Here is a 15,260-nt window from a genome sequence, read left to right on the forward strand (position 1 = left end):
TAGACATCAGTCGGTCAATACCTCTCCCACTGACGTGCCGCTGTGGCCTCGGAGAGTGATGACCTTCTGGTAGCCCAGCGTACAGAAAGCCCCTTTCAGCCGCACTGCCGTGCGCAGGTTCAGTGCCCACATCAGGGAGATCAGCGATGCTTTGCTGAACTCAGAGGCATACAGAGCCAGAGCCAAGCCCACACCATAAGACAGCGATGACGGCTCTGTGAGGTCGTTGTACTCCAAGATCTTATGGACCACAACCGACTGAGAAAAAAGAGAGAGACAGGACCACATGACCTTTGACCCCCTTTCAAATGTTGACTCACTAAGAGACAAAGAAAGAAACATTCAATTCAGCATGAAAAGCTTTTCTCGGTCTGTGACATTGGTTATTTATTGTCGCATATTTAATTAACTTCTCCTTTTCACTTTTGTACTTTGCTTTTAACAATTTGTAACAATGTTTATTATTATTTTTAATGCAGTAGGTGTAGGATTTAATTTTGTCCTTCTTCAATAGAAATAAGAATTGAAGTAATTTATTTTACGTTTATTAAGAAAAACTTTACTGTGATTGGGTTTGTGTTTTTAGTCCTCTAAATGTGAAGAGTGGAATTTCCCTGTATTTACAGGTCATTATGCAGTGTTTTCACTGGTAAAGACAAGTTGATGTTTCAAAAGGTTTCAGCACCCCGTAAGCAAATCACTTATGGCGCAGTTCCACGGCACTTTCTGTCACGGAGTGTCGTGGGGAGGGACGGGTTTTCGCGCAGTCCAACTTTAAAGTTGTGGACGGTATAAAAAGAACCTGCGACTGCCAGGTACAATTTTCCGCTACTGTAGAGGACAAAAAGAATGGTACAGAGTGACCACCAGTGAAGTGAGTTGCAGCCTGTGGGCGGAAATCAGACTGAACACATAGGTACGAGGAATCAGAGTGAGAGAGCGTAGGAAGAGAGGAAGGGTCGATGGTGTTCATACGGGGGTCGGGTACCAGGATGAGTCCTAACACTTCTGCTAGAGTCGCTGGGGACCAAAAACTTGAAGTTAGGGGAAGACTCCAGGATAACAGCGAGCACCACAACATCAAGGCAGAGTAGGAAACCTGTACTCAGTGAAGGACAAGTGATACACAAAATGACATGATGTAATATATGACGTTAAAGGGGTGTATGCTCTGACTAAAGAATGGTCTGATATTGGTGTGATCTTTTGAAATGGAGGGGGTGAAGGGGGATAGAAAACATATAAAGGCCTGTGCTACAGTGCTCAGTAGTTGTCAGGGGAATCCATGGCTCTCAGTAGTCATTGGTGAGATCCGTGGCTCAGAGTGTTTGTTCTGGAGAATAAAGACTCTTTTGCATCCATGTCCGACTTCTCATCTACTTTTTGCTCCAAGACTTAAGTTTTTTACCATTACAGTTGAAGAATTAGAGAAAATGCTTGTGGGATCATTGGGCACCACAACTGGCCCAGATCGAGGTGCCATGATTTATCCACGACACTACACCATGGCCTACATGACATTACACTACCGTGCTGGACACCTCAGTGGAAGGGGTCTCTGAGGAGAAGTGTAATGTGTGTAAATACATAATTCAAATCCAATGCAAGGCTACTAGTACTTAATCCACACCAACATAACAGCTGATCAACAACCACAAGTAAGTCTCGCGCAATCATGTCATGCATGCGTGCTTGTCAGTCTATGGGCACGATTGTATGGGAAACACCACTTTAAAATCAAAAAACACCACCAAATGCCAAAGCAGCACCAATCTAATCCAGAGAAAATAATAAAAAAATTAAACACTAGCACTTCAATGACTACAGCAAGGCCAGCGCTGGAAACTTTGCTGGGCCTAAGACGTTCTGTCAATAACACATCAAAATCTGATTGGCTGATGACACTGTCACTCAGCATTTTAACCCAATAGCAGCACCCAGCTTCCATCAGAGGGAAGCAATGAAGTTACTGCTGGCCCCCAGCAGAGGAAAGGAGTTGTGATGCATTTTGAGGACGTAGGAGATTTGAGCTCCACAAAATATAACCAGTCGTCTACTTGATAAAGTTGCTAAAGTCACTAATTGATTCCAGACACAGATTTCAGAATCACTTTTTTAATGATTAAAAATAAATAAATAAATAAATCATTGTTGATAGGGCTGGCCCTGACTGGGCACCGCAACACAACACCGTGGTTGTTTAATGAGGTGCACCTTGTTAAATGACCGGGATGTTTTGTCTTGCTAATCTCAGGAACAGGAGGAGGAGGTTCAACAGGCGCTGGACGCTGCTGTTCACAATGAGAAAGTTTAACCTCAATCACAAGAGAACGACACTGTTCTTCACTGGGGCTTCTCCAAGTCGTTCGCAACTCCGCTTATATTTTTACCGTACTTTCTGCTGTGGTACCCGAGACAGAGTGGGTCCTGGGTGTGCTTTGCTGTACTATAACCTCCCGCTCTGCCCTGCTCCGCCACATACTGTGGTGGAACAGCAGCTTTTGCTAATTAGCTGTTAGCTTCTTCAATCATTACATGCATTTTCATGCTTTGTTGCTCCTGCTCAGACTTGAGAGGTAATGTCTGATATTTACTGTGACTTTGTAATTTTTAATCCTTCATATTCCTACATTTGTACACACTCCCACTGCTGTTACGGTCACTCTTTTCTTTCATAGTTTCAATTGTTGAAAACACACTTCATTTTGTTTCTACTTAAAAGAAAAACAAACAAACAAACAAAGAAAACAAAAAAGAACAAAAGAAATAAAAAGTTACATATCACTTCCTGTATCATAGTGAACCATCAGATTGTCAGGGGGCTACCATGGCCACGTCTGTTGACCTTTGTGGAAGGATTTTGATTCTCTTTTCATCAGGAAGTATATATAGGCTAAATTTTAAGTCTCTTGGATTGAACCTGCAGGACGAGCTCAACACTGGAATTCACCGTTAATGCCAAGTGGCGGACTTCCTGTTGGGTTTAGAGTCTGGCTGTCATGACATCCTTGTGTGTCCTGATGTGCTTCATATTCCGTCCAGTCTCAATGATATCATAAAGTTTGATGCCATGGTATGTGAAAATCTAGATCCTTAAACTTCTTCTTACCAATAGGTGGTATTATGACTGTGAATGGACATGAGCACATGGATGTGTTCAGACCAGCACTTTGATGACACACATGATGTTTCAGGTAGATATCACAATGTAGAGCAGAGTTACATCACTTCCTGTTTCATGGCAAACCATTGGACATTCATTGGAGCGCCATGGCCACCTCCTTTGAGATTATAGTTGTATATCCTCGCCACATTTCAAGTCTCTAGACTTCCCCTCTCGGAGGATTGTGTTTCAAGCATTCTATGCATAATGCAATATGGCAGATTTCCTGTTAGGTTTAGAGTGTTGATGTCAGGGACATTCTTGTGCAGCTTGGCATGCTGCATATGTCTACCAAGTTTCTTGGACATATGTGAAACATGTTAAACGTCTTGCCCGTTTAAATGTTACAAATGATAAAACAATGTCGGGGCGCTATGGAGCCATTTTGCCAGACACATGCGCAATGACTATAACATTTAAAATGGGTCGCCACTTCTGACGTGATTATATTTCCATGAAGGTTTGAGCTCCTTCAGGCTGTCAAAATGTAGCAGTTCACACAGTACCAAAAAGTATAATAATAATCATCATCATCATCATCATCATCATCATCATCATCATCATCATCATCATCATCATCATCATCATCATCATCTCTTGCACAGAGTCACGTCTAACTTTGGGCTCGGTCCCTAATGACAGAAAGGGAAAGGAAGAGGATTGTGCTTTCTTTCTATAAAGGCTCACCGGGCCAATGAACATGGCAACCATAGCGACGAGACCAACCATGACAGACACGATGAGTCTGCTTTTTTGAAAGCGGAATATGACTCGGCCCAGAGAAGCTTTCTGCAGACCTTTCTGCGATACTTCTTCATCCCAAAGTCTCTGCAGCCTGCAACACACACACACACACCATCCATCATCATCATCATCATCATCATCATCATCATCATCATCATCATCATCATCATCATCATCATCATCATCATCATCATCATCATCATCATCAATCATCATTATCATCATCATCATCATCATCACCACCACCACCACCACCACCACCAGTCCTCTGACACAATGAGAGCGTGTGAGATGACAGGAGAGTTCCAGACCTTTCTCCACTCGTGTCCGAAGCATCAAATGGAGACAGACTGAGAGACGACAAGTCCAGCTTGTTCCTGAAAATGTCCCACATCATGGGAGTCATCCAAGCAAAGGTAATGAAGGATAGGAGGCCTGCTCTGTCTAGAGGGTGAGACCTTCAAATCAAAGAGTTTTCAGTCAGTCATTCATTTGTCAACCAGCAGGAAGTGACCTGAGACGTTAGCCAAGGACACTGACTGTGTGGAGGAGCAGCGGAAAGGTTTAAGGAGCTGCATGGCCTGACGGTACTTTCTGATTCCAAATGGTTTTCCACTGGTGTTCGCCTCAAACTCAGTCCTCTCTTCCATGCTTTCATCTTTAATCTAAAGAAACACAAAGAGAAAGACCTTCAGTGGAAACCAAAGTGGATCAAACAGATATGTGACCAAAGCACAGGATACAAGTGAGACAATGACAAACAAAAACACATGAAACAGTTGGAGGAAGTTGCTGTTTGTCCTGGACTCACATTATAGACTCCATTGATGCCATCTCCCAAATCGTTGTCCTTCATCTTGTCCTGTATGGAGTGAGAGCAGTGGAGAATGAGAGCAGGCTCCTCATGACACCAGGTAACAGGAGAGTGTGAGTGGCCTCAAAAGCCCCGTTTCCCCCACACACAAAATGCGAGAATGGACCGGTATAGTCCGTTACGGGTTGGGTTTCCACCACAAGAAAGTGTGATTTTCCAGAAACAACCACTCAACAGGCGGTCGCTTTTCCACTACCCTTCCATCAGGATACTTTGGACCATGGAACGGTCTGAATTTGAGGAGTCTTCTTGGCCCAAAAAACCCTTCAATATTTTAATATGTTGGCTGTATGAATCCTCTGTGTATTCAGCTTTTAACTGGTTGTTTTTTGTTTTTCTTTGCTGCTCTACTTTTGTGTGGTCATGAAAGAGCAGACATGAGGCAGGGGGAGGCCGGGGCTCAGGAGCAGGTGTAACGAGGGGCACTGGGGTCTGTCTTTGCATCGTGTCCGAGCTTTCTGCTCAAACACTGTGCCAGGATGGACCGCAGACGTGATGCAAAGACAGACCACGGCTCAGCTTACATGTCCAGGTGCGGCACATGGGCTCGGCTCTGTGCCTCGTGCCACCGGGACACTCGGGTGCAGAGTGAGTCACCGGAGCATTCGCTCTCTTGGGACCAATACGGAAGTTGCAGCTGCCGCTCTGTGGCTGCAAAAAATAAAAGTGAACAAAACAACTAGTGCAAAGTGGAGGATGTAAACAACAACAACAGATGATTTGATAAGGTCCAGATCTGCTGCCCAGCTGAGATGACTGTTGTAATCTCACATATCTGTGGAGCTGTAAGCCCTGCCTACTTTTTAACTTCCTTTCTGCAGTGGAAACGGGCACTGGATTTGGCTCAGGTTACGCGTTGCAGTACCACTCCGTAATGCTCCATTCCGTCCCTGCACTTTTTATGCAATGGAAACACGCCAAGACACACTGGTTCATAGTTTCATGCTGCGATCACACTTGTTGGGATCTCACAAGACCACAGAAAGTTTGTTCATTTCTAAGGAAAGACAATTTTCATTTGTCCTGATACACAGTCATGACATGTGAATTGGGACGCAGGAATGCGGTTGACCATCACACCCAGTGGGGGGGACCTTTTGCCACAGCAGATCCTCCCCTGCTTTCTGCTGAAAAGATGCTTCCCCCATGCACTAAGCCAGTCCCTGATTGGTTGAAGCTCTCAGGATTCGACACCTTCGAGTCCACAAACCTTCATGAAAAGCCTGCAAAAGCAGTCTTGCAAAACAGTCTCTTGCAGCGAGTTGACCCCGAGTTGGTGGGTTGCTGGAGGCAGCCCACCCAGCGTCAGTATACAGCTAACACCAGAGGCCTGCAACCAGGGGCCTTCACTCCTCAACTCCTCTGTTGACCCGACCACAAGGGTCAGATTCCCCGGACCAAGAGATCAGCGCCCAGAGTCTGATCTCTCATCAATCAAGGAAGACCAACCGGTTTCTCCAGGACGGGACCAGGGAAACGAAGCCTCACAGAACTTCTTTGTGTTTTTCCTCAACCAGCAGGAAAACCATTACAGACCTGAGTGACCAGCTCCTCAGTCTGGACAAAGGAACAACCAGGAGCTGCAAAGAAGGACTCCTGAAACATCAACTTCATCTTCTTCTCCTCAGCCTGCAGAACCAGCAACCACAGTTAGCAGGAGGTGCTAACTACAGGAGAAGACACCAGCTTCCCTCCAGCAGGACAACAACCTGGCTGGAAGTTGGCTGGAAGTTGTTGTTACCACTTCCTTCAAGGAAGTGGTAACAACAACTGGGCATTACCTGAGATTAGTTAAACCTGATGCTATGCACAGAACTGTTTAACTTTATGAAGATGTGTTGATTCTATTACAGTGATTGAGTTCTCTAGATAATGATATTAGGAGCAGTTATCAACCTGTAACCAACGTTAGCTCTGCCACAGACACAGGGTCTGCATGCTAATCTTTGCTTTACTAACTTGTTAACTCACAATCCTACACATATCACATCAAAGACAACATCACACAGTAACTGAACACCATCTGACGACTCCTGACATTTCACAGAGCAAGTCGCATTCACATCAACTCATTCTAGAAATGGTCCTTTAGCAGAGACACACAGGAAGCAGACGCTAAAGGCTAGCTTCCATTGTTCTCCCAGCACATGGTGGAGACCCAGGACAGACCTCCTGCTCTCTGATAACCTCCATTTGAATGTAGTTCATCGTGTTTTGTAGTTCCATCACACGTCTCACACACACACTCCCGCCACCTCTCGCTCTCTCTTTCTCTCTCTTTCTACACACACACACCAAGCTGTATATAGGTAGTTACAATCTGTGTTTATTTGTTTTCATTGTAAATAAATATAATTTTCATACTTGCTGTGTTATTAATGAGCACAAAGGTGAATGAAATGTCGACCTCTTCTGTGTCAAGAACTCGAAAATCCTTCAATCTTTACTGTTAATTCTGATAATTGTAATTAATTTAACTATTAATTCAAATTCCTGATTAACTGTTTAGTATATCTTATGAGACTGATATAACTGAATTGGATATCATTTCCTGTTAAGACAGGTGGTGCTCCGAGGTTCTGATACACATCAGATTAAATTTCAACAACATTATTAATAACTATCTTTGATAATTATGAATCATTATCAATAGCCACCCACAACATAAATAGTGATCCTTATGAAGAAATCCCTACACACTTTATTGAGCTTTCATACCAAACTGACACATAAAAATGCTATCGCAGATTAACCGCAGTCACATGATTGTATACATGACGTGACAGTGTAACAAGCCACCATGTTGAATTCATTACATTTGCTTCACAAGTATTGTAGATTTTCAAATGATCAGTTTGCAAGATTTCTTTCTGAATTAACTGATATATACAACATTACATGCATGCATAATCCTACAGGGATTATTATTCATGTGAGGGAAGGACAGATGCTGACACCAGTATCAGTCTGATACTTCACGGAATACTGGTACACATAAAAGCTCTCCAGCAGAGTATTATGTGGCATTATGCATCAGCAACGTCAGCAGCAGGTGGACAAGAGAGGAGGAGTGATGTCTGCGGTTTAGAGACACTTTAATATTATTTGAAAATGACAACAACACTGTAAATTAAGTTCTGACAAAATATCAAGAGGAGGAGAAAGATAGTTCCGACAACACCAGCAATATTGCCGTACAACAGGCAATGCATAGTCTTGGCTAATCATTTGTATGGAGTATAAATTAGACTTAATGTCATTTGATAAGTACTTTCTAAAGGTTAGAACTTGTACTTGTACTTTAAACAAATAGTATCGGTGCATCTCTAGTTCATGTCCCAGTCTTTAATTAGAATAATTAGATTACTAAAACATTAATCAGAGCATTTTCAAAGATCTTTTGCCAGTTTAAGAAGAAAAACTCTCCAAATGTTGATAAAACTTTAAAACAAATATTTAAAACATTGATGCTCTCTAAGATGAGTTAATGCACCACAGCCACTGTGAACACTGACTTTTTCTTCACTCATCAGCTGGTCTGAGGCCAGCATGACTGAAGCTTTACCATGCATTCTATCCATGACTAAAGAAAAAGTAATGATCCCACTAAAACTTCAGAGATACTTTCTCATGACTGACAGAAGCAGTGGCATTCCTTTAGCGCTGAGTTATTTCAGGTCTGTTCAGCGTGTGGAAGTTTTGTTTCTTTGTTTTTCAGGGGTTCATTAAGCTGGAGCTCTGAGCTGAAGACTGAAGCGCTTCATCAGATGAGAGGATGCTCACAGATGAAGGACAACATTTTTCTGTCCACAAACTTCTGGTTACTCTGTGTACTGCTTTTTGAGTGTCATAATATGAAAAATAAACCAGCCTGACAATCAAAGTTCACAACATTTCATTTTGACAGATAGAGCTGTCATTTCTGAATTTAATTTAATATTCTCCACATTGTTTTCAAGAAGTCAACATGAGGCCTACTCCATCATCGAGTCCAAATCAATATCTGATTGTTTAAATCAACTTTTTAATGAATTAATGAAGGACTTGTGTTTTTAGACTTCTCATCCCCAGAACATACATTACATGAAGTGAGTCTTGGAGGCCTAATCACTGACTTTCAAAACTACATTAAAACCATAAAGAATTTCCAGGTCAAATATTTGACATTATTGTGTTTGTTGTTTTAATTCTGGTACCTGGTAACAAGTTCATAGTTTTTAGAAAAAGATGTCTCCTGATCAATTACAGATTTAACAACATTTAATAAACATGAAGATTTTAAAGCTTCTCTGTGCTTGGTCCTGAGCTTTCTGGACTCACAAAGAAACAATGACAGTTTGTTGAGGCTTTGTTCTTTTAATATTGATCAAATGTAGCAGCACAAACATCACTTTATACCAGTTAGGGAAATTTAATTTTTAATTAAATTTCCAATAGTCTTTTGTTCAATGTTTCAAATGAAATAATTAGTTCAATTTCTCAAATAGTTTCTGATTCATACTGAACAACATGCAACGCAAACATGCAGCATCAGCAGGTCACTGAGCGTTACAATTACATGAACCTATGATTTATGTTTACAAGGCCATTTACATTGTAAAATACAGAAAGACAAAACACATCTGCTGGTATTATGTAATGAGGTACTAGAAATATTTTCGTTTGGGCTCATAAAGAAAGAAAACTTCTATCAGGACCCGTTTGTGATTACTGAAAAGAAGCTAAAGAACAAAGTCAAAAGTTGTCCAAAGGGCTGAGTTTAGATGTGTGTGAGGAGAAGTGAGAAGAAGTGAGAAGAAGTGAGGAGCAGACTATACCTGAGGAGGTGAGGAGAACGTCCTGCTGGAGCCACACTGACTGAGTCAGCAGCCTGTAGCAGCGCCTTTCAAACTGTGTGAGGAGATCAAAGGTTGACCTGCTCAGAGGTGAACGGCCTCCCTCCTATCCGGGAAAACTATTGTTAGCTTCAAAGTTAAAAGCTGACTAATTACCAAGGAGAAAAAAAGAGAAAATAAATCTGCAAGCAGCGTTGAATGGGTCGTCGCTAGTAGATATTCTCAGACTCCAAGTAAGAATGTCAAATGAATAGTGGACAGATGTGAAAATGTTCAAGATAGCAGCTAGGAGGGACTGAGGGGACTTCAGACCCCCAAAGCAAAATCATGTGAAGCTCTTTTAAATGTCTTTTTTAGGCTTGCTCTCCAACACCTTGCCCAATCATCTGCACAGCTGAGATATTTGTGTATGAAATTGTCACAAACAGAAAAAAGCTGATCCAATGTGTTTCATTGATCTGAAGCTGCTGTTGTGTTTTGTGCTCATAAAGATTGTTTGTTAAGTTTTAAATTCTTCCATATTACATGATATTACATGTTATAAGTTATGTCTTACTTCATATGAAATAAATACCTGACTGTCGTAAATTTCAGGGTTTTATTGTTAACAATATGGCACTTATGCGTGTGTTCCTGAGTGGGAATCTATTGTCAATATACAGTCACTGACATTCTACCAGTGCTATAAAGAGAAAAAGAGTGAGGACAGCTGGAGTCACAACAAGGACAAAGTTCAGTTATGACATTGTGTGATGTTATCAACTTTTCATCTTGGGAGCGTAACCATGTTTTGTGATGTTATATGGAAATTAAGGCAAGCACTATGACATATCAGTGCGAAATACGTCAGACAGTTGGGCATTACCGATAAAAATGCCCTTGGTCCAGTTAATATCCTCTTAAAACTGGTCTCATGTCCCAATTTTTCATTTATCACTCTCAGGGCACGACATTAAGGCTTGTCCAAATGTCCGGGGCTAGTAAAAGCTTTGCTCGGGCAAGTGAACCATCTACCCACCTTGCCAGAATGGGCTAGTGGTTTTTTGTGTGATATTTTGACGTTTTTTATTAATCCAACCTGTGGAGATTTCCGATCCATGAAGCCTCATCTGCTTCACTGTCTGTTGAAATGACTCCACCAGTGTTTCCCTGCCGCTGCTCTGAAATATGTGGACTGGATTTCATGAACGGAGGCGCGTCTCAATGAGTCAGGAAATCCATTCCACAGTTTGCAGCCATCTAGCAGGCTAGTGTAGTAGCACTGTGATGTCCAACTTTTCACGCTTTTTTACGCTTTTTACGCTCAAAACACCACAAAGCATCGACGTGGATGTTTGTAAAGCTGTTGTACAATGAGGCGCTCTGCCACCAGACGTCAGCATTTTAAAATCCCAGCTCACAGAGAACAGCTCTGACATCAAAACAATGAACAGCAGTTCCTCTGCGGTAGCAGGCGATTCACAACTCCGTGAAGCTGCGTCCGACTCCACGCTAAACTCTGAAAATAGTCCCAATTGTTTGTGCTTCGTTAATCCTGGAAAAATTGCTGTTTATGCTGCTTTGCTAAATAATTTCTCCAGGAATTAATTAAGTGATTCTGAGGTTTTAAAGATACAACAAGTTTATTATGAGATGATGACGTCACGCAGACACTAACATTGTCCACATGGAACAAAAATATTTTGTACGACTTCCTTTTCTGACCTTGTATTAACTAACTATGTAGGGATTTCTTACTTTTCAAAGATCACTGGGTATCATTTATGTTGTGCAGTCCACCCATGGGATACCATCTATGTTGTGTTTGGCAGTTGGGCTATCAATAATGATTAATAATTATTGAAGATATTTATTAATTATGTTATTGAAAATTTAATCTGATCTGTATCAGATTACCTCGGAGGACCTGGGTCTCAACCATGTGCTGGGAGAACAATGGAATATAGAAGCTAGTCTTAGCGTCTGCTTCCTGTATGTCTCTGCTAAACAACCATTTCTAGAACGAGTTTATGTGAATGTGTCTTGCTTTGTAAAACTTCAGGAGTCGTCAGATGGTGTTCAGTTACTGTGTGATGTGGGTTTTGATGTGATATGTGTAGGATTGTGAGTTAACAAGTTAGTAAAGCAAAGATTAGCATGCAGACCCTGTGTCTGTGGCAGAGCTAACGTTGGTTTACAGGTTGATAACTGCTCCTAATATCATTATCTATAGAACTCAATCACTGTAATAGAATCAACACGTCTTCATAAAGTTAAGCAGTTCCATCATAGCATCAGGTTTAACTAATCTCAGGCAAAGCCCAGTTGTTGTTGCCATTTCCTTGAAGGAGTTCGGTTGTTGTCCCGCTGGAGGGAAGCTGGTGTCTTCTCCTGTAGTTAGCGCCTCCTGCTAACTGTGGTTGGCTGCTTCTGCAGGCTGATGGAGAAGATGAAGTTGATGTTTCAGGAGTCCTTCTTTGCAGCTCCTGGTTGTTCCTTTTGTCCAGACTGAGGAGCTGGTCGCTCAGGTCTGTAATGGTTTTCCTGCTTGTTGAGGAAAACACAAAGAAGTTCTGTGAGGCGTCGTTTCCCTGGTCCGTCCTGGAGAAACTGGTTGGTTTTCCCTGGTTGATGGGAGATCAGACTCTGGGTGCTGGTCCCTGGCTCTGAGGAAGGTCTGACCCTTGTGGTCTGGTCAGCAGAGAAGTTGAGGAGTGAAGGCCCCTGGTTGCAAGCCTCTGGTGTTAGCTGTATGCTGTGACTGGCTGAGTGCATGGGGGAAGTGTCTTTTGAGCAGAAAGCGGGGGAGGATTTGCATGGGTCTGCAGTGACAAAAGGTCCCCCCCACTGGGTGTGATGGTCAATCACATTCCCGGGTCCAAATTCACATGTCATGACAGTATCATGACAAATGAATGCTGTCTTTCCTTAGAATTGAACAAACTTTCTGTGGTCTTGTGAGATCCCAACAATACGAATATTACGATAATATTTTGACAATATTATGTGCAGTCAGGGAAGGCAGGGGAGGCAGTGTTTCACCTGCCATCATGAGTAAAGAAAAAAAAGAAAAACGTACATAAAAAAAATATTAATATTTTCCACTGATTTGTGTTAAAGATACATTTTCAGTATGACTACACATTTTTGAGTCAAGTAAAAATCAGTAAAAATCACAGTTTGAGTATTTGTGGATGAAATCCCGGTGAGGCAGTGGAGAGCTGTGCCTCATGTCTGATTGTGATCCAATACAAACTGGGTCACATGATACTGCCCGTTTCTGTTCCTCAGCATATCAACAATATGAACTTTACACTAATATTTGTTATACAGCAGCCTGTGTAATGTCTTTAATGTATGTGTGAGAATTGTTCTCACTGATCGTACAACAAAGCGCAGAGAAAAGTCAAGCCAGTGAGGCACGCAGTATCCAGCTTCACCTCAAGAGGGCAGAGGTGGACTGAATTTTGGTCATAATCTCCATTGAGACAGAGTTTTTTTTTGTTTTGTTGTTAAGATAAGAGTAGGAAGAAAAAATATGCGATAACTAAACTTGGCCTAAAATATTTTATACAATGACATATAGATAATATTTTATATTATTATTTTGATAGACAACCTTTATTAAAAATTGATTAGAACATCAGAATTCAAACTTTGAAAAATAACAGAACCTTTCACTGAAGATCAAAATTAAATTAGTGATGCACACATCTCTATACTTTAATTAGTTTACAGTAAATATGAATTGCTTGGACACAAGAAGGGTGCTCTATCCATCTCTGTCAAAGAAACTTTCTTTGTAGGACAAACATGTTCCAATGTTTACGGTTGTGTTTATGTTGGTGTCAGTGTAACTGAAAGAGGAATGATGATGATATGAAGCTCTACCACTTGATGTTGCTGGATGAAGAGTGAAATAACATGCTGTTTTCACTTCTTACAATGTAAATCTGAGTTCAGTTTGAGTTCAGGGGAGTCGGAGCCTCACCACCCTGGAACCTAACCACACGTCAGTGATGTATTCTTTTATCGTTAGAAGGTGGAATTCTCTCTTCTATGCTGTTAAAAGGATTGTACGGATTGTGAAGGAACAAGGAGATTGCAGTGGTCTGCAGCGCGCTGAAGATTCTGATGTAAGTTTACTTTGCATTACCACCTAACTGTAGGGTTGGCTGGCATAAGTAAACATGTAGGAGATAATAAACAAGAGCAGCTAGCTTCTTTATTCACCATCTTTTCAGGTGATACATTCCTACCTGATGTTCTTCTACCAACACAAACGATAGTTTTAGGTATTGTGGGCATTATTATCATTATTCCATCATGTAATGTTTGACTACTTGGACACTGATGGTTTTGTGCATCTGTGTGTGGTTCTCAGGTTCAGCCTGCAGAGATTGCTTTTCTCACAGAATATGCAAAGACCATGAGCTCAGTTGCAAAGACAGTTCATGTTCTACAGGGTGAGGCAAACGTGCAGATGGGGTGGCTTGTATATATACATACCCGCTCATCCGAAAATCACGATTGTGGAAAAAGGAGCAGATCGTGTAAGTTACCAAAGCTATAATCTTCATTGAACAACTTTAAATCCTCTAAAATCCAAATGCACTTTTTACAGCCCATTTTCTGAAACTTGTGGTTCTTTCCCCGCCACGGTAGATGTCACGAACTTGTGCCGCGTTATTATGACATCACTAAGTGAAAGTGCGGTCCGACTGCCACACTAACGTGATCACCTATCACTAACTCCTTTAGGAAGCCTTCTAACACCTTTTCTTAACTCCTTTAAGTAGTCTCCCAACACCTTTCACTAACTCCTTTAGGAAGCCTCCTAACACCTTTCCTTAACTCCTTTAGGAAGCCTCCTAACACCTTTCCTTAACCCCGTGACGTCATTCCTTGGGGTTAAGGTAAAGTCGATAGATAAGGAGAAAGCAGAGACTTTGCGGACATACCCCAGCCATTCTAGTAGCACGTCCATCCTTTATTATGGTTCCCCTGAACACCCCAGTACATATTTCATACCACACGTAGAGACCCATCTCTACAGACTGGATGAGTGGTGTCAAGGTGTATGAAGTGAAACATCACTCTAAATGTAATTTTTTGCAATGGTGGGGCAACACTTAATTTCCGGTCTAGTGACACCACTGAATTTCAATGCAAAGTGGGTGCACCACCTTTTAGCCAAATTATTACAACCATATAGGCACTTATCTAGTATAAAACATTGAACCCTGGAGATAGCCGATCAAAAAAAAAAAAAAGAAAAGTAAATAAAAAAAAAAAAAAACATTACTGGAAGTTGAACCCCTTGAACTGCTACCTTATCATGGTGGGGGAGTTTGAGCACCCGTATGATACTCGGAGCTATGTTGTCAGGGGATTTCATGCCCCCCAGTCGGGCCTCCCAAGGCAAATAAGTCCTAGGTGACGGGTCAGACTAAAAGCAGTTCAAAACACCCACTATGGGCTAACACCAAAAGAGAGGAGAGACCTCGCCCGGAAAGGTCCAGCCGGGGCCCCACCCTGGAGCCAGGCCTGGGGTTGTGGCTTGTTTGCAAGCGCCTGGTGGCCTGGCTCTTGCCCGCGGGACCCGGCCGGGCTTAGCCCGAAGGGATGACGCGGACCCCACCTCCTCGTCCTTCTGTGTACTTAA

At 42.0% G+C, this 15,260-nt stretch overlaps 1 protein-coding gene across 1 annotated transcript in view; it reads right to left on the bottom strand.

Annotated features, from left to right (window-relative positions):
* Window positions 1-4,763, bottom strand: part of abcc12 (ATP-binding cassette, sub-family C (CFTR/MRP), member 12) — a gene marked incomplete at its 5' end in the record, with an annotated part of 41,197 nt that extends 36,434 nt beyond the window's left edge. The window contains 5 exons of the mRNA XM_080520140.1: window positions 22-258; window positions 3,851-3,998; window positions 4,219-4,365; window positions 4,448-4,572; window positions 4,719-4,763. Coding sequence (XP_080376266.1) covers window positions 22-258; window positions 3,851-3,998; window positions 4,219-4,365; window positions 4,448-4,572; window positions 4,719-4,763 — 702 coding nt within the window. The remainder of the gene's footprint in view (window positions 1-21; window positions 259-3,850; window positions 3,999-4,218; window positions 4,366-4,447; window positions 4,573-4,718) is intronic.
* Window positions 4,764-15,260: the final 10,497 nt, after the last annotated feature.

The sequence above is a fragment of the Blennius ocellaris genome, assembly GCF_963422515.1.
Source record: "Blennius ocellaris genome assembly, chromosome: 1".
Classification (NCBI taxonomy): Eukaryota; Metazoa; Chordata; class Actinopteri; order Blenniiformes; family Blenniidae; genus Blennius; species Blennius ocellaris.